Here is a 19486-nt window from a genome sequence, read left to right as displayed (position 1 = left end):
CAAAGAATGACCTCCCCTGTGGTTGGGAATTACTTTTGTCTGAATATGTTTAAATTTTTTTGAAATTCTCATCAATTTTGAGTTTTATTATTTTAATATCTACGGAAAATTAATTGTATTTTCCATCAGGAGTGCTCTGTGGCCGTAGTTTATCTGTCCCTCTCAAACCAGAAGAAGAGAAAAGGGGTTCTGCTTAGAAAAATCCACACTCTTAAATCTTGTCCAGATTTTACTTTTACTTGTGCTTTACATTTTATAGACTGACTGAGTCTTTCTGGCAGTTTGGGACATATCTGAGTATCTATTCACGTGAAAGCTAAAGTGAATTTCTGGAATTGAAGGTGCAAATGGGGTGTCGAGAACCAATCTCTGAAGTGTCCATTTATTTCAGACATGAAAACCCAGCTCAGTCTTTTATTCTTTTTCACTTCCTCTCCTCACTCACCGGCCTCCCACTGAGGCCTTTCTTAGAAAAATGAATAATTATGATCACACATTACAGTGTCTGGAGAGGCCTCCTTTATCCTGTTTGTGATAAGAAATCACGTGGCAGCTTTTCACAGAGGAATCCTTCAGCATCACCTTAATCTCCGCCCTCTGCCTGCCCTCCGTCCCTCCTGCATCACGACAGCCCACTTGAGCATCCCTCCGCAACAATGGGGCCCTCTGTTGTCGCTGCTCTCCCAGACAGGAGAGACATGACAACCCTCCAATAACATGTTTACCGCTCAATAGCAGAACACTCCAACTGTTAATGAAGAAAACACCTGGGGGAGCGTGAACACAGGAAACTGGGGCAAAGGGAGAGACAAAACACAGGAAGCAAGTGGGGTGTGAGGAGGAGGGGGGAGGGTGGTGAGAGAGTGGAGGATGGGTGTGAAATATAGGAGGAAAACTGAAAATTGAATCCCTTTTTAAAGGACGGAATCCCTCGAGGAAATCGTTTTCCCTGTCGTATTACGAGGCACTGTGTGTGTGTCATCTCCTAACTTGAATAGATTAAAACGACTAACTTCATATTTACACACACCCTATGAACATAACGTTCAAAGAACGTTCCCGTAAGGTTCTCCGAGGGTTCTCTATAGCCGCATGTGGCTCTTCTTCAACGCCTCTGCAGTGGCTCCCTGTAGCTTTGAAATACTTACATTTACCTTTCTTTCTTTTATTATCAAGTCAATCAAGGAGATAAATGAAAGTGGTTTAATATTTCAACCACTAAAATAAGCACCACATCCTACATGTCTACGTCAAATGCGATATTGAAAATGAAGGCATTTGTCAAGAAGACGTACACATTAAGAGTCCTGTTCATGTAATGATGCCAGCAGGTTTTCTCAAGCATGAACTATATAAAATTCAAAAAATGTTTCAATATTTATTATTTCTACTTTTTAGATTTCATAAATGCAAAAAAATTTTTTATATATATATATATAGATAAAGTATATACAGTATATTTTATGGATCAAATAGGTTTTCCCAAATTACATTTATTTGGGTGGAGAAGGGACAAAAATGGCTCTTTTAATACTTAAACCTGTCCTAAAGTTAGTTACAACCAAACCAAGAACTAACGTTTAGGGAACGTTCGCTAAGGGTTAGGTAGGAGCCTATACGGTCCCTAGACTGCCCCGTAGTAATATCCACACAATGTTCCTGTTTGGTTATTTTTTGGTATTTTGGTTTACAACTAAAATAGAAAATTCTCAGAACATTGTACAGATGTTTGGACGTTATTTTAAGTTATTAGGTAACACTTTATATTAAGGAACGCATATTCACCATTAATTAGCTCACCTATCGTTAGCCTAATAGCATAATTGCCTGAGTAATTTTTTGGGGTAATTGTGATATCTACCTAACCTTACCAATGTGCTTGCTAAAAAATGTGTTGTTTCTTGTTTTCCGAGAACATTTAAATATGACTTAGGCAACTATGCTATTAGGCTAATGATATATAAGTAGCATACTAGCCCTTTATTAGTCATTATTAAGCATGTATTAACACCTTATTCTACATGGCTTTGTTCTACCTCTCTTACAACATGAATTAAGATTTTTCCAAAATAAGTGATAATATGTGATTAACCCTGTAAAGCCCAAACCATTAGATAATTGACAGAAAATTATTTGAAACTGGAGCCTTTATTGGTCCTTTTGAACAAACTCTTTTTTGTTTCTTTTTTATTTAAAAATCAATTTCCATATAGGGGTTTTAATTTGTATCATATTTGATACAGCGGGTCACAATGCTCAAAGATTCTTTTTTTTCTTGAATAAAAATACTCAAACCAATCCAACAAATCAAACAAAAACAATGCAGCAATGGAACTGGCAGGGTTGAAGTCTGGAAGACATAACATTTCAGTTAATATTTACTCATTTTGTGGTTCACAACCTTTTTATTTTGAGTGAAGGTAGGCTTGAAAACAGTTGTTCAGACAAAGATGCACTCTGCATTTCTCACAGTACACATGGGCAAAGTGGCCTACGCAGTGCTTTCAACTCTGTTGGGTTTCTCTGTCCGGTTTCCCATAATTTTATACTTCGGGTTTGTCAAGGAAAAAATTGTCACACTGCTCATGTGGGGGGCTCAAAAACGAATGTATCACATATGATACGTTTGGCGTTATAGGGTTAATATTTACTAATAAAGGGCTAGTATGCGACTTATATGCATGTTAGTAAGCACCTGGCTAATGGTGAATATGTGTTCCTTAATATAAAGTGTTATTATATTAGTATATGACATGTCATGCCCACTGTAACAGATTAAGGAATCATTCATTCATTGTCTACCTACACACAGAGAAACAAACAACCAGAAAACCCATACACACACGGGGAAAACATGCAAAAAGAAGCCAGCGGGCAGACCGTCTTGCTGTGAGGCAACAGTGGTAGCCACTACCCCGCCGTGTGGTCCATTAAGGAAACATTCATCCCTTCTACCCTACCACTTGACCACGGATGGACTGGCGTCCACTCGATAACCACATACAAAATAGCTGTACACTAAAGCTGTGTTAATGTAGTTTCAGAAGAAGAAGTGTTTCATTATTCATATCAGATCCATACATTGACATGGTCAGAAAGTGAAACTCTGCAGTTTCACTTCAGTTCCTCGCAGTTGGAAAGTGTTGTATCTGGATGCAGAGTGATAGTGATAACAAATGGAAGGAAAAACTATTCCGACTGTGTGACGGTGTTGTGGAAACATGAATAGAAGGGATTTATTTATTTTATAAATGAGTAAAAAGGGGGGACGTGTTGGAGGCACGACGATAAAAATGAATTTCCTGGGAGCTATTGTAAAACTGACTGTGTTTACATGGACGACAATATTCTGATTTGAACCTGATTGTCTGAATAAGACCATACAAGATTCAGATGTGGAGATTATGTAGATTCTCACATCCTATTGGGTTATCACAGCAGTACATGTAGCTGTGAACAGGATTGAGAAAGAGCAACTCATGTAAACATCATCATGAATAATTTTTCCTTTTCTGAGTACGGTCATTCATTTTTATTATTGGTGACACTGATGGTGCTTGGTGAAATGTTATTCATCTGGTGTTGGTTTCAGGCCACCAGTCCAACCCTGTGGCTTGGTTTCCACTAAATCCTGAATAAGCCACCTGACTCCTCAGGTTGTCACGATCCTTTCTTTTTCTTTTTTTTCTTCTTTTTTTAAACTCACTGCCTTCGTTAGTCTGCTGCTGCTGGTACTGAGGTGACGGTGTATTGGGTGTTAATCAGAAAGTGCTTGTTGAAAAACAGCTGCAAAAATTGGTTGTAGTAAAATTGTGGGTGCAGAAACTACAGAGATGGTAATTTTTTATTTTTTTATTTAAATGCATTTGGATCTGCAGGATTTGCTGTGCTACCTCTGTATTCACTACGGCGTGAGCAATTTTTCCATACTGCACAGACAATGGGTGACATTATCGACCACACGAGAGCAGAGGGCGCTTCTTAATTCAGTGTACTTTTCTTTGTCTGCTCATGCCTCCTCACAGGAATAATGCGGGGACAGAACTGCTTTGTGAATAGCAAACAAATGGCTGTTACAACAGCTTCATAGGGGAGGCTGGGGGAGAAGAATGGGGGGGGGGGGGGGTTGCAGGGAGTGACAAATCACCTTGGTTTACAATGCCCTGCCACAATAGCGCGGGCTGAGAACAAATAATGAATAAATAAAGTTCCAAGATTGAATGAGGGGAACATTGTGTGTAGCAGTAGCGCACGTGTGTGTGTGTGTGTGTGTGTGTGTGTGTGTGTGTGTGTGTGTGTGTGTGTGTGTGTGTGTGTGTGTGTGTGTGTGTGTGTGTGTGTGTGTGTGTGTGTGTGTGTGTGTGTGTGTGTGTGTGTGTGTGTGTGTGTGTGTGTATGCGTGTGTGCGCGTGTGTGCGTGTGTGTGTGGTGTGTGTGTGTTTCACCACAAATGGCCTTGTGCTTGTCTCGCAGATGAATCGACCACAAGTCTGACTGAGCGCACAAACAGCAGCTCCATCTAATTCTCTGTGCACAAAGTGCATCGATAACGTGCATATAAACACTTGCAGGGACAAAATAGAGTCACTTGAAAATCAACAGGCACGACGCTGTGCCGTATGTGTAGTTTTCTTAGATTGTGCTCACGCCCCTACACACAGGCCTGACATGAAATCAGAGTGTGATTTTGCTCAGATCAGGGCAGAATCAGCTCACACACAACCAGAGCCCAAGCTTTTGTCCAGGGCTCCACTCACCACTTACTCTGCTGTTCACATTTAATGACGGATGGAGACAAAGATAGAAAGTCCAGAAAAATTGCATGAAGAACAAAGCTAATGGAAGAACCGGTGTGAGGTCAGATTGAATTCCTGATTGGTGCTGTCAGTCTAGTACTACTTAAAGGGATCCCTGTGTGCACTTTATGGCAATTTCTCCTCTCTCCTCTTTCTCTTTTTCCTTCAGGCTATTTTTCTCAGCTTCTCCCTGGCAACAGCCTTGTGTAAGAGTTCAAATACAAGAACAAAAAAAAAGAAAAAGAAAAGATCTCTCCCTCTGACTATGTGATGAAACTACCAGGAAATCCCCATCATCATACCGATGAGAACATTTTATACAGAAAACGTTAAAAGGCACAACTGAAACGTGTACGTTCCTAAGTACTGTTATGTACACTTGTACATGCAAGTTTCTCTGTGGCTACTGCGCTGTGAGGGAGAAGACGAGCTGTGGGCAGCATGAAAGGAGGAAAATGAATGTCCCTAAAATGAAAGTGAATCAATATGGCTGCCTGAGGACGTGGAAAGCTGGAATGAGAATGAGAGCGGGAGAGGGAGGAGGGTGTTGAAATAGAGTTGGACCAAGATTAATGGCTGGTTAAAAGGGAACAAAATTCATCAGTAGTCCGCTTCAGGTGCAGAGCGTGCAGTGTGTGTGTGTGTGTGTAGTACACTTTGCAGTAAGTTTACACTTTGTATATATAATTGTCTAACTAACTTCACCCACGTCCACGATAAAGTAATACTACTTTGTATTAGTTTGTAAATGAGTGTGACTCAACCTCTCTTCTTTTGTGCCTACACACACACACACACACACAGGTTCACTCAGCTATCCTGTTAAAGCACTCTTATTGACTTCCATTCATTTGTACAACCTTAACAAAACCTTTTCTCGAACCTTAACCCTAACCTTAAACCTGTGTACAATTCACATCCTAGCCCTAAACTTAACCAGCCCTTCAAAAATGAGGTTCTGCCGCACTAGGACCAGATTTTGCTCTCCATGAGGACTACTGGTCCTGACAAGGTCAGTGTTTATGCCAGAACGGTCCTGAAGACAGAACCTTAACCATCACAATTAAATACATAGCCCTTAACCGAAAGCCAAGTCTAAAATTCTAACCCTAAAACCAGGTGTTGTGAGGACCAGACAAAATGTTATTTTTCCCAAAATGTCCCCACAAAGACAAACACACACACACTGATCCAACAGCACCACCTACAGGTTGCAGCGTTTTCAGACTCAGTTTAGATTAGACTGCTCCCGAGGATATTTCAGCTATAAACACTAAAAGGTCCTGTGTGTAAAATTTCTGTGAAATAATTTTCTTTTGGCCAAAATTAGAGCTGCGACTAATGATTATTTGGTCCATAAAATGTTAAAATGTTGATTGGTGTTTCCCAAACGTCTAAATGATGATTTTATCAAATGTCTTGTTTTGTCCACAACCAAATCTTTGCAGTTTTAATAATCCCTTTGAGCAATGAAACGTTCACATTAAAAAGCTGTAAAATCAGAAGGCTTGTTTTATTAAAAAAACTCTAAAACCGAATGATCAATTAATTGTTATTTATAGCCCTATAGTTGATTGTATGAATTATTGCTTCTCATTCAGAAGTAACCTTTTATATTTATATCAGGTCAGTTCTACAGAGGTTGCCATTTTGGACCACCACATTTTTACAACAGCCCACAGTGGACAAACTAAATATCTACTTTATACAGTATGTTCTCCAACACACTTAAAGGGAAGAATAAAGTGACGGATTTTCAACTGCAACATTCAACTTCATCAATAAATATTGCTAAATTTTACACACTGTACCTTCACCTCTTAAATTAATAATAAAAATTCAGACTGTAACATAATTAATGTTTTATTCATTCAGCCTTCATGTGTACAAAACAATCATGTCCCAGTCTGTGTTGCTACAAAACCATCGTTCCCCCCGAGCTGCAAACCAAATGTTCCCAATAAATACGAAATAAAAGTTACAGCAAAGACATGAGAAATACAGTCGTGGTCACATTCAAACACACAACGCCACACTCCTGCACCTAAACATGTCAGCTCTTGTCACTTGCACTTATATGTGAGGTGTTTGCGGTGATAGTGGATCCACGCTGGAGCGACGACGAGCCCGGTCAGGAAGCCAATCAAGGCGCCCAGACTGCAGGAAACAGGCCAAACCTACAAAAGCGCAGAGGATGAGTGAGTCTGTTCAGTCACTGCACTTATAGATAAAGAGGGGGAAGAAAAATACAGCTATAGTCTGTTGTCAGTTAGAGTTATGCTCCAATTATTAAACTCCACTTCTCATTTGCATTTTCCTCCAGTCATTGCACAGTGAAGTGCCTTTGCAATTAGTATTTTAATCTTTTTCTTTTTTGACATGAAAAGATATTGGTTTAATTAAATAAAAATAAATACTGAATGGCTGAACACTGTGACAGGGCTTTGCCGAGTGCTACTGTACAGGCAGACAACTCCTTTCACTGGAAATCATTTACAGGAATACTCCCTAATACTTCTGAACACATTTAGCATTTATTCACTGACAGACAGAAGATCATCTATCATGTCAAAACCCATACACATGAATACCAAAAGTGAGGTCATTTTGACTAGTAAAAACTTAACTGCAGATATCTGAAATTTGTTTTGACTGGTAATAGTAATTCCAGATTGTCAAACCATCTGCTTTTTATCTCGGCCACAATGCTCCAATGACGAGTCACCCACAGCTGCACTCTTCATACTTCACACTGAATCATGACAACAGTGAGTCTTCTTTTTGCTCTTTCTTTTGTCAAATAATTATGGGATTGAAATAGAATGGAGCAGGTAATTCATGTCATTTTAAAAATATATTTGAGATTGCTGCATTCAAATATCTAAAGACTAGTGTTATGTGTTTGTTGAGTAGTGGACACTCTTTAAATCCATATTTCTATTCAAGGCTTGATGACGTCATCTGTTTTACTGTCTCGTGTGTATTTGTCACGAATGGATCGCAAATCCTAACTGCCGTTTCTAGCGTGCTCCAAAGTCGAAGCTCTTTTAGCACGAATGCATGAAGGAACCAATTGAGACAGGACAACAATTCCCATGACCCCATGCTTCTTCCCATATTACAAATTACATACTGTGTGTTTATGTCCCGAAAAAATGATACAAAGACGCACAAAAGAGCCCTGAGCTGGAGCCCTGGGCGAGAGGGGCCAATTACCACATCATAAACTCTGACTCAGGTTGTGCTTGGGCTTCTTTTTATCCTGTCAAATAGACAGTTGATGTAGATATGTTTGTTTTTAAATTTAAAACAATTTATTAAACGACAATAGCTGCGATGTGCAGGTCAACTGTTGCAGCGTGCTGCTGAAGCTGTATCGCACTTCAAAAAAACAAGAAATCAATCCTGGCATGAAAATTCTGAAAACCTGGCAGGCCAAGATGGGCTCAGGCTACCCCCTAGTGCCAGGGTCAGGACCGGCCCAACAGTCCTACAGTATACATTTTGTTCATCAGAAGTATGTAGAGTGTGCTCATGTAACGGAGTTAAGTAGTGTGATTCCACTTGCCATATAAGAAAAACTCATCTCACAACAAGGAAACTTGTTTGTCCTATGGCAATTAAATGCAGCACCCCTGTAGATTAGGGTCGTGCAACCTGGGGGGTAACAGCAGTCGGACCTTGCTGTTTCCCTGGTAGGTGCATGAGCTATGAGCCCCGCTATTGTTTCATATTAATTACTTTTATTTTAATACTAAGTGGTGATTTAAGTTGTAAATTGTTTAAGCATAAAGCTCCCAAACGTTCGAACATGCCCTTTTTCATAAAAAGTTGACGGTGTTTTCTCTTATTCTTGTTTACGAAATAGCTAGTGCTACACATTGTTAGCTAACCTGCACTTTCCTTTCATTTAACATTTTTCTGGCATGTATGTGTGTGTGTGAGAGGAGCCGGGACTGACTGTACAATTTATATCTCTGCCAGGTACGCTTTGTTACGCACATATTACCTCAAATAAACGGCAAGACTGCCAACCTGGTCTGCTTAGTCTGTTAAACTACATAACGCAATGATAAAGTACAACGCCGCTACACTCACCTGCCATGGCCTATCCCAGTCCAGAGGTATAGGGAAGGCTCCCACCCAGGCTCCTACCACTGTGCAGGCAACTGTAATCTGTAGACAAGTGTCCCACACTGACATAGCTCTGAAGATGAAGACAGAGCAAACCAAGATCGGTAAAAATTCAATTCAGAATACACAAGATGAACATGAAACTAAAGCCAAAAATATGAAGATTTTTTAGCTTACCCATGTCGACTGAAAACTCGTATCCAGGCCTGAATGTTGGGGCCAAGGACGCAGAGACACCTTAATGTGGTTAGAGAGGTCAGGAGCACAGCAAGGGAGAATGTCTCCAAGGCAGACCTGGGAAATTAAAACATATATTAGAGGCTCATATAACACCAATTATATCTTTCTTTTTCTCGAAAGAGTTTGGAAGAGTCACAATCTCTCAATAGGGCAAAGAAAGGACAGAACTCATTAGATCATAATGATTGTTGTATAAAATGCAATGCAATCAATACAAGAAAAAGAATATTAAGCCTGTCAAGTTAGTTTGGAAGTTGTGTCTTCAAAACAAAAGGCACAATTTCTCCTCAACAGCATTCTACTTTTCTTTTCCTCTGCACAACATCGGTTTAGTTCAGAGCTTCAGAACAACAACTATCATGAACAATGATCAATGACATAGGACAACAGAACAGTCCCATTTTAAGTTTATAAGAATTGTCAACAAACAAAAGCAATGAAACAAACAATAACACCAGTGCAATCAAGTATTCAAGAATTGTGCAAATTGATATTGCTTGACTGCACATGGTTCAATATAAAAGGAAGGAAGGAAGAGGGATTAATTTATTCACGGGTGGATGATCACAACCAGGCAGGATGGACTGACTGGTCTGTCGTGGATTTGTGTGAGCAAAAACTGCTGAATGCCAATTATTTTACTGCATTCATTTTTTCCAATTTGCACATCATACACTTTTTGTTTTCTGTAGGTGAAAAAAAAGCCTGCCATAAAAAGCGATTCAACAAAATGTTAACCGACTATATAAAAGATATGTAAAATAAAACCATGTACTCACTCGATCAGCGGAGCTCCATAAAGAACCACCAGGGTGTGGAAGAACAGGCACGACAGGAAGAAGTACAGGCAGGAACGAAACAATCGCGACAGCTGCAGAGAGAGATGGGGACAGGAAGTTCACAGAAATCAACAAAGATCTACCAACTCAACTATAAAAATTACATAAGAATGTAAGGGATTTTTGACAATATGTTTAAAGAACACCTGGAAAAATTAAGTTCTTGAATTTTTGTGTCAGTATATAGGGCAGACTTATAGGGCCTCAAAACTATGGCGATTATTAATCAATTACTAAAGAGATGTTTAATTTTAATATCCACATCTTCTGCGGCCAACTAAAAACATATCTCTTTCAACTCTACAATGAATAAAACAACAACAAAAAACTTTGCACTTAGTTGTACATCGCACTTATTAGTAGCATAGCATTTTATAGTTTGGCATATTTGAAGCACTAACTTACTTCTAGCTCGTTTGTACTCAATTGTTGAAATGTATTATTATTATTTGTATATTACTTATTGTAAGTCGCTTTTCTAAAGGGTTAGGAATCTCTCCATCATAGAGTGTGTTTACATGCACATTGAAAAAGGATTACTGGCAATACATGTCTCGAAGAAATCAGATTATTGACAAAAACCTGGGTGTGTTAAACAGGTTTTTCAAAAACTGATAACGGGAATAAACCTGTAATGATATCGGTTTATTCCATAAACATGAGCACTTGAATAACCAGATAACAACAAAACCCAATAATAATAATTTTTTAGTGTGCATGTAAACGCACTCATAGTTTGACAAACAAGGGGCCCGACAACAACATCTTGCACAAGTCCCCCAAAAAGCTAGAAACGGCCCTGATTATGACAACAAATAATCCAACAGTCGATATTCAGCTCAAACCAACAGTGTCCTCACCTTGTATCCCAGTGTGTGCCTCTTGGTGGGCGGCGTGACTCCGAGCAGCCAGAAGACGGCGACACTCACCACCGTCACCGCAATGGACACAGAGTAGAGCCACAGCAGGTGAGTTCCGTACACGGAGAAACCCTGCACGAACACGGCAGGCAGGACGGTAGCCATGAACACTGAAGCCGCAAGAATGGCGTGCGTGGACGCCATGGCTCTGATCTCATGGTCCCACATGACTGCGACCGCACTTACCTGCGATTAAACTAATAAGAAATTCGACACACGGCTTGGTAAATGTTAATTTAACCGCAGGTATGAGGAATGGGTTGAGTGCATGGACTGAGCGTTTCCACTTCCGTAAACATGAAACTACATTGACTTCCGCTTGGACTTCATATTAAAAGTCCAATGTTGACCCCCATTAGATAGATAGATTGGACAATAATAATAAAAATATATATATATATTAACTATGAAACGCAGTATCACAAAAAGAGGATACGACATGGGGCCTAATCATACTTGTTGGTAAACTTTTTACCTTTTATTTTGTAGAAATACAATTCAATCCAACCGGAAGTATTATTTTGTAGGTGACTTTGGAACGTCAAGTGATGGACAGCACTGTCAGCCAATGAAATGTGTTAGTCAGTTCCTTTGATCAACCAAGTTGTAGCGGAGGAGGAACGTCCGAGTCACGACCGGAAGTTTACAACAACCACCAAACAAGCTAACGCTTAGCACGCAGTTGTGTTTAGATCCGAGAATCCTCTGTTTTAACAAACAAAGACTCAATATGGTTTGTGAAAAATGTGAGTATGATGCTGTCTCGATGCTCTGTACCCTGACCCTGAAGTTTTATCTAATATTTGCTGTTTGCGAAGACTGGAAGTTGTCTGTATGCTAACGTTATGAGGCTAATGGTACTGGTCTGGTATTTCATTAATACATTTGTTCTGTTTTATCTAAACTTTGCTTTTAGGCGAGAAGAAGCTTGGTAAGGTAATCACACCTGATACTTGGAAGGACGGGGCCCGTAACACAACAGGTAAAGTAAGCAGCCGTTAAGTAATTGTAGTGAAAGAAAGCGAACAGTTCTTGCTTACTTTTTGAGTGGGCCCTTTGTCACATTACAAGTCATAGGTGTAAATAATCAAATGGATGATGGCTGTGTTTGGTTTAGTTTCCGCGTTTATGTTACGTACATGTTGGCTCACTGTCACATTGCTCTGACTTGCATGAACCGAACTAACTTTTGAAAATGCTCTGTAACGTGATCAGTTTTTAGGCATGGCAACAGCTTGTTGTTTTGCTCAGGTGTGCAACAGAGAAATGTCTTTTACATGTTATATGTTATTTATTTGGGTATAACATGCTATTCATCAACATCGACCATAGGTGTGATTGTTTAAAATGAAAGTAAATAAGTGTGATTTCTCATTTTTAATTTTGATTCATACATCTGACTCACTTTATTTATTTTATTCCAAAGTTGAAATAATGTTTTCATGTTATTTCCATGTCTTTTCTTTTAATCATGACCCACTTTAATGTAGTTATATTGATCATAATTTTAATGGGGTTCCATCTGCTTCTTTTTTCCAGAAAGTGGCGGGCGTAAGCTAAATGAAAACAAGCTTTTGACTTCAAAGAAGGCGAGGTGAGGCTTGATATTGTTGTATTAATAAAAATATCAAATTTTCCCAGCATTTATCTTCAAGAAGTCACACACAGTTTTTTTTTAATGTAATGTATAATTTTTATGTTTGTGCAATTCATCTCCCTCTCCTCAGGTTCGATCCTTACAGTAAGTCGGGCTTTTCCATCTGCAGGATCTGCAAGAGCTCAGTTCATCAGTCTGGATCACACTACTGCCAGGGCTGTGCATACAAGAAAGGTATAAACACTCACACTTAACTCCACACCAAGCCAAAATCCTGATGAAGTTCATGTTGCACCATTGTGTTACTACTTTGAATTTGCTTTTTGCCTTTCTTAGACACTGAATGATCATTGAATTTTTTATTTCACTGTCCCACAATCCACTCACCTCCCTGTTGTGGATATTCAGTAATCAATACACTCTTGGGAGCAATTTGAATTCATTGTCATTCATGTTTGTAGAATTTATTCTTTCCCTGTAAATTCAACAATGTTGCATGCACTTAAAAATGATTTTGGAGATAAGTCCGTGTTCCCTATTTACTGGTGTTTTTTATGTGCAGGAATCTGTGCAATGTGTGGAAAGAAAGTGTTGGACACCAAGGACTACAAACAGACGTCTGTGTAACAGCATTCCGAAGAGAACAGTATGACAAGTGATTTAGAGATGTGAGGATGAGACTGGGGTGTTTGTTTGATTGATTCATCATGTTTTCTCTATTTTTCCCTGAAATAGACAGCTATAAATATTTAACATAATTCTTCCCACTTCAGTGATTAAGAGAAATATTTGAAAGTTGTTATTATACCTACTGTAGCTGTTGTTAAATATTGCTACTAGAATGTAATACAGTGACTGTACACAGGGTAGCATTGTTGTCTCAAAATAAGCCACCAGCGATCTTCCATTTTTATCATATGTCAACTTATTTTGTGTATATTGTAAATTAAAAAACTCAGCCTGTAATTTTTTGCTTTTAAAGTGTAATGGATCTCATGTTATATGTTAAGTGTTCCATTTTTGGAGTGAATTAAACCATCTAATGTGAGGACCTGATTTGTGCAGGGTATTTTGTACTCCTGCCTGAAGCCATAAAGGGTATAATTCCATCCTGTTACGCACTACATCGTCCTGTATCCCTGTAATAACTGGTTTACCCAGATGTAATCTTATTTAGAAACTACATGCTGTACTGTCAGGTGTGACCCAACCCCCTCAGTGCTGTCAAAGGTTATAGTGCACTGCACATGTTGTCTGATGACAGACTCCTCCTTTGACATTTAAAGGTCCTGCTCACCCTCAGGCCTTCAAACGCATGTGCGTACGCTTATTTGGATGTTATCGTTACTGATTTCTGCTGTTGCGTCACCTCACAGAACTAATACTAAATTAGCATCAAGCCATACGCATACACACACACACATATATATATATATACGTATATATATATACATATATATATGTATACATTCTCTTGAGCCTCAGCTGGACATCAATATTATTACTGGATATATTTATAATGCTAGCATGTGAAACTAATGTAGGGCTGATGGTAAACATTGAAGTTTGTCAGCATTTAGCTCAATGCAATGTTGTTTTTACAGTATGTACTGGACGGTGATACAGAGCAAGTCTTACTGAATTTTCTCAGTGCAAACACATTAAGTTCTCTTCTGTAATAAGTGCTTAGTATGAATATGAGACACTTAAATAGCCATTCTGTTAAATTCCAAACAAACATTAAACACTGACATGTGAATCTGAGCTGTTTTTCTCTTACACACAAAGGAAAGTTGACAATTTTTATAATTTTCACTTCATAATTTTTATTCAAGCAAATTATAAAGTGGTCACAAATAAACAAAACGTCTTAGTCTTCTATATAGTATACATAGTCGTCGTCTATTGAAATTAAATAAAATGTTAAAAATGTCATATATTACAACAACTTCATAAATGTACGTAGAGTGGAGCCAGTTTGGAAAAGTATTAAAATAAAACATTAAAAATACAGTGAAGAAGCATGAGTCTATATCTCTTTGCAAAAGCACCAAACAGATTTGAAACTTTATAAAAACAATATTGCCTTTTAATACTGTAAAATATCTACCAAAGGCACTGTGGGGCCAATATTTAAAATTTTGTGAAAATGGACAGAAATCTTTCAGGCTTTGGTGTCGTCAGTTGAGCTCCAGTTTTGGCCGAGAACCTGCATCAAAAAGCAGCTGCATCTGGTCTGAGATCTTTTTTAAAGTAAAGTCAGATTGAGAATCAGAACTTTACATGTGCAGCTACATACAGAGACGTGAACATCAGTGGTTAGGTGTACTGTGTAAGGTTCAGGAACTCCTCTCGTGTCTTGGGATCATCGAGGTAAATTCCCAACATGGTGCTTGTTATTGTGCAGCTGTTCATCTTCTGGACACCACGCATTACCATGCACATGTGCCTGTGAACCCACATAAACACAAAGCTCAGATTCTTGGCTTAAAGAAATTTTTTTGACAAATAAATTGCATTTCCCTTAAAAGGTCCAGTGTGTCGCATTTAGAAGGGTTTATTGGCTGAAATGTATTATATGCTATCCATAATTAAGTTTGTATAGGTTTGCTATTGCTAATGGGTTTTCATGTTTACTTCCTTGTGTAAGAAGGATGACATCCTGCGCCTCCATAGTTCTATGCATTTCACATTTTGAACTAAAACCTTACAATTTTAGAGAGTTATATCCTCTCTAGTATGCAAAGGTCACCAACGTTCTATGAAAAGCTTGGGAAGGGGAGGGGTGAGTGGAGGGGGATCTGCAGTCGCACCACGAAGGGCACTTTTCCAAGACACTGGCTTGGCTCGACTGCACATTTGTTTAGGCTTTTCCATGAGCGATACACTCTTAGAAATAGAAGTGCTAAGTAGAACCACATAAGGTTCTTCGGCTTGTCCTCATAGGAGAACCCTTTTTGGCTCCAGGTAGAACCTTTTTATAAAGGTTCCACCAAGACCCTTTTATAACCCTTTATTTAGGAAAGAGGTTTTAAAGGGTTCTCTGGATCAAAATGGTTCTTACTGGAACCATTAGTGTTACCAAGAACCCTTGAAAAACCCTTTCGCAAATGGTTCCAGGTAGAACCTCAGCCCCCGTAGAAGGATCCTTTTGGAGTGTAGTACCTGGTACTTTTAGTACCTGTTCTGACGAGGTTCCAAGCGAGCTGAGCCGAAATTAAAATGTGATGTCGTCAGTCTGCCGGCAACTGAGTGTCAGTTCCAGTGACGAGACAAGAATCAAAGCGAACAATGCCGAACTGTGGCTCAGTTAAAACAACTTGTCTGTGCTCTGGTGTATAAATCAAAGTCACAGCAGTTTCATGCAGATGTGCTCTGATGGCTCCGCCCACATTGACTCAGTACTATAGTAATGGAAAACCATACCAAACCGTGTAGGGTCGAGCCGTGCCGATCTGAGGTGAGGCGTGCTGGAACTGGGTTGTGGGAAAGCGCCATAAATGTCACTAATGCTTTCCCTTTTAGTGGAAAGCGTATAATTAGCATGATATCTTGGCTCTGAGTTGTCATGGTTTGGCACATAAAGTCAATTTACAAGCCCGGGGAAGTGTTGTGAATGAAGATTTATAGATCCTACTACAACAATACACTACTGCTCATACCAAGAAATCTGTAGCAGAGTGAAATTATTTCCAGTAATGCTAATAAAGTCCATGTGATTTATTCATAAAAAGGAAGACAGTGTTGTTATTTTGAATTAAAAGTAGTGTTACAATTGAAGGAGTGCGAGGGTGTACTTACACTGCTTTAATAACCACAGCTACACCTTTTGGCTGCAGCGCATCAGATATTGCCATGGCAATCTGCTTCGTCAGCCGCTCTTGAACTAGAAACAAAATAAATGAGCATAATGTGACTGTGATAGAAGCAGGCGGCGTTCAAATCCAATGATGTGAGGAGAACTGCTTTTACGTAAAAAAAAAAAAAGAGTAGGTTGAGTACAATGTTTTGTTTGCTTACCCTGAAGCCTCCGACTGAAAATCTCCACAATCCTGGAAACCAAACAGAGGATCAATTACAGATCAAATGGAATAATGATTAATCCTTTCCTCCTTGATAAATGCAAACGTCAGTCTGTGATCCCTGGGCTCAGCTCAGGCCAACCAACTGTACAGACCCCTCATCTGTGAATGATTCACACAACTGACTTGCTCTGAATCGTCCCGGTGAGGTTCAACTCGTCTGTCTGAGAGACTCTTGTCACTGTTGTAGCGTTGTGTATTCAGAGAGGTGTGATATTTTAGGGAAGGAGACAGGCTGTGATAATAACTGGTGATTCCCACAGGTCTGGAGGGATTTTCTCAGGGCTCGAGAGAGGAGAGAGCTGAGCCTTGTGTCTGTGAGTGTGGTGTGCTCGATGAGGGGGACTAGACTCTAATCCTCCAGGTCAATGCACTGACATAACAGAAGAACGCAGCCACCCAGCACTAACACTAGAAACATACAATACAAGCACAGTGACAGCAGGGTGTTGGTATTAAACACAGGACGCAAGGGGAAAATGAAAGACATTATATAATAGCTTTTTCAGGGTTGAGACCTGGTTTTAGGGTTAGTGTTAGGCATCTTGTTATGATAGCTAAGGTTAGGGCAAGTCTATGTCTTTGTTTATGGGTGTCCTCACTGAAAACGTGTATTACCTCGCCAGCTTGCTGAGTCCCACCACCTTTTTGTTTGGCACATACCCAATATGAACCTGGAGGGAAATGACAGCCAACGAGAGCAGAAGTTTAACACACAAACACAGAGTGATTGTCATCATCATAGAACATTTATTTATTTATTTATTTACTTTTAAGATCGATTTTAACTTGTTACTTGAAAAACTAGACAGTCCATTTGCAACATCTTGGTTCTAAACACACACAGAAACTACACAGATGGAAAGACACAGTTTAAAAGACACACAATGCTCAGGCTTACCTTGCCAAAAAATGGCACTAGATGATGCTCGCAGAGTGAAAACATATCGATGTCCTTCACGACCACCATCTCATCATGGTCTTCATCAAATATGGCGTTATTTAAGATGTCTGGGGCACAAACACAAACATATACATTCTTTTAGTGGTATTATAACAACATTTTTAAATGCAATACAATGCCTTAGCACCCCAAACTACAGCCTTATATGCAGATACAGTACAAATAGGTTTTATAGCTAACGTATCTTTAGTTTTCTCGTCTAAGAATGAGAAATAGGTTGTGTGAGTTGTGAGAATCAAAAACACCTAGACTGAATGAAGAAGACGCAAAATATAAATAAATAAAAATAGATTGTTTCTAAAGGAGTGCCTTTCTATGGTGGATAATATTGATGCAGTACCCTGTAAGATGCCCTTGCAAAATTGTTCCCATCTCAGTGATAGAAATGAATCACACAATAATGTGTGGAGGTCCATATAGCTGTCATACTCAGCCAGGGCTGGGCTGCTTTTGGCCCCAGGTCACACTCTAGACATGTTTGCCTTAAGCGTACTTGTGGTGCCTGCTCCAGTACTCAGTCAGTCCCCCCCGGCCTGGTGCATTAATTTTATGTACTACTTTGGCTTTCTGGTTTGTGTCTTTGAACAATGGTGACTTGCATGCCCATTAGAGGAAGGCTGCGCATGTTTTCTGCACATGACACGATAATAACAGTCATACTAGAGCAGGAGTCTGGAACCTTTAGTATTAAAAGAGCCATTTGTGTCATCCTCCTCCACCCAAATAGATATATTCTGGAGCCGCAAAACCTAGTCGACCCATAAAATTAAGATGACATCATGTATAAAGATTATGTATGTATGTATATATACGATATATACATGTGTATATATGAGATACTGGACATGACTCACTCCCACAGAAGTCACTTCCTACACCTCACTTCGTTGTGTTTCGGTCAATTATAACAAGTTTTATGAGTAAAAGTTTGAAAAAATAAAATATTTTATTTTATTTAATCCAACACCATATTATCAATTATTATTTGTATTTTAAGTGTATTCATCATTTGACCAAGTGTGTGGTGGGTGAAACAGCAATCCTGGTCCTCGGATACCCCTGTCCTGCAGGTTTTAGATGTTGCCCTGCTCCAACACACCTACTTGAAGTGTTTGGGTCATGATCAGGCTTTTGCAGAGCTTGATGATGATGAGCTGACCATTTGAATCGTGTGTTGGAGCAGAGCAACATCTAAAACGTGAAGGGCAGGGGTATCTGAGGACCAGGATTGGGAAACCACAGGTGTAGCTAATAAAGTGGCCAGTTTATGTCTGTTGCGTAAAACTCACCTTCGATGTTCTCATGGTAGCCCTTGGTGAAGAACTGCATCGCCTTGGCGGCGCGCAGCGGCGTGCGCAGCAGCCCCTGCCGGTCCGTGTCCTCGCCGAGCTCCCGCAGAATGCTGGTGTATGCGGCTTCCAAGGCGGGCAGGCGCGATTTGTCCTCCGCGTCTTTGCGGGACGTCTCGTGCTTGCAGTACACTATGGACGTCCTGCGGTGCTCCACGGTGTCGTTGACGTTTCCGTTGCAGATGCCGTTCATGTTGGTGGTTCAGGATGAGGAGAAGATGAAGATGAAGATGGAGATGGAGATGAGTGAGTGAGATGAGTGAGTGAGTGAGTGAGTGAGGAGGTCGTGGATTGTCCTGCAGGTGTAAATCAGAGTGTGAGTGTGTTCACCTCTGTCCCTGCTGCTCTGCACGTTTATAAAGCCTCCTCCAGCGACCACGTGTGCACGGGTGCCACCTACGTCAAAACAACGAGTTTCGTCAGCAGACTCACACATCAGCTCTCACCACAAACCAAGCCAAACACCAGCAGACGATTTTTTTCCTGCATCTCTCATTAGTTATACTCGTTTTCTTCAACGTTTCTGTTGACTCCTACTTCCTCAGGCTCATGACTTCACGTGGAG

At 39.8% G+C, this 19486-nt stretch overlaps 3 protein-coding genes across 3 annotated transcripts; 1 reads left to right on the top strand and 2 right to left on the bottom strand.

Moving 5' to 3' along the window:
* Window positions 1-6836: 6836 nt before the first annotated feature.
* pigf (phosphatidylinositol glycan anchor biosynthesis, class F) lies at window positions 6837-11097 on the bottom strand (the record flags this gene model as incomplete). The annotated part of the gene is made up of 5 exons (XM_083903913.1): window positions 6837-6973; window positions 8895-9003; window positions 9108-9224; window positions 9950-10041; window positions 10870-11097. 5 exons carry the CDS (start codon window positions 11095-11097, stop codon window positions 6860-6862), a joined length of 660 nt encoding a protein of 219 aa, XP_083760039.1. The 3' UTR covers window positions 6837-6859.
* A 466-nt stretch (window positions 11098-11563) lies between these two features.
* Window positions 11564-13524, top strand: cript (cysteine-rich PDZ-binding protein). Its single transcript, XM_083903917.1, has 5 exons — window positions 11564-11675; window positions 11846-11911; window positions 12469-12523; window positions 12657-12760; window positions 13089-13524. The coding sequence occupies exons 1-5, from the start codon at window positions 11660-11662 to the stop codon at window positions 13151-13153; spliced, it is 306 nt and encodes a 101-aa protein (XP_083760043.1). The 5' UTR covers window positions 11564-11659; the 3' UTR covers window positions 13154-13524.
* Window positions 13525-14845: 1321 nt separating this feature from the next.
* gch2 (GTP cyclohydrolase 2) lies at window positions 14846-19114 on the bottom strand (the record flags this gene model as incomplete). The annotated part of the gene is made up of 6 exons (XM_083903671.1): window positions 14846-14975; window positions 16328-16412; window positions 16547-16578; window positions 17227-17282; window positions 17510-17619; window positions 18862-19114. 6 exons carry the CDS (start codon window positions 19112-19114, stop codon window positions 14846-14848), a joined length of 666 nt encoding a protein of 221 aa, XP_083759797.1.
* Between the last annotated feature and the right edge of the window lie 372 nt (window positions 19115-19486).

This window comes from Microchirus variegatus, assembly GCF_963457635.1.
Source record: "Microchirus variegatus genome assembly, chromosome: 17".
Lineage (NCBI taxonomy): Eukaryota > Metazoa > Chordata > Actinopteri > Pleuronectiformes > Soleidae > Microchirus > Microchirus variegatus.
Note: the sequence above shows the minus strand (reverse complement) of the source record. Positions and strands in the feature narration are given on the sequence as shown.

Coding starts and splice junctions, on each gene's coding strand:
- cript (XM_083903917.1), top strand. Junction 11,912..12,468: donor CGGGGCCCGTAACACAACAG/GTAAAGTAAGCA, acceptor TCTTTTTTCCAG/AAAGTGGCGGGCGTAAGCTA. Junction 12,761..13,088: donor GGGCTGTGCATACAAGAAAG/GTATAAACACTC, acceptor TTTTATGTGCAG/GAATCTGTGCAATGTGTGGA.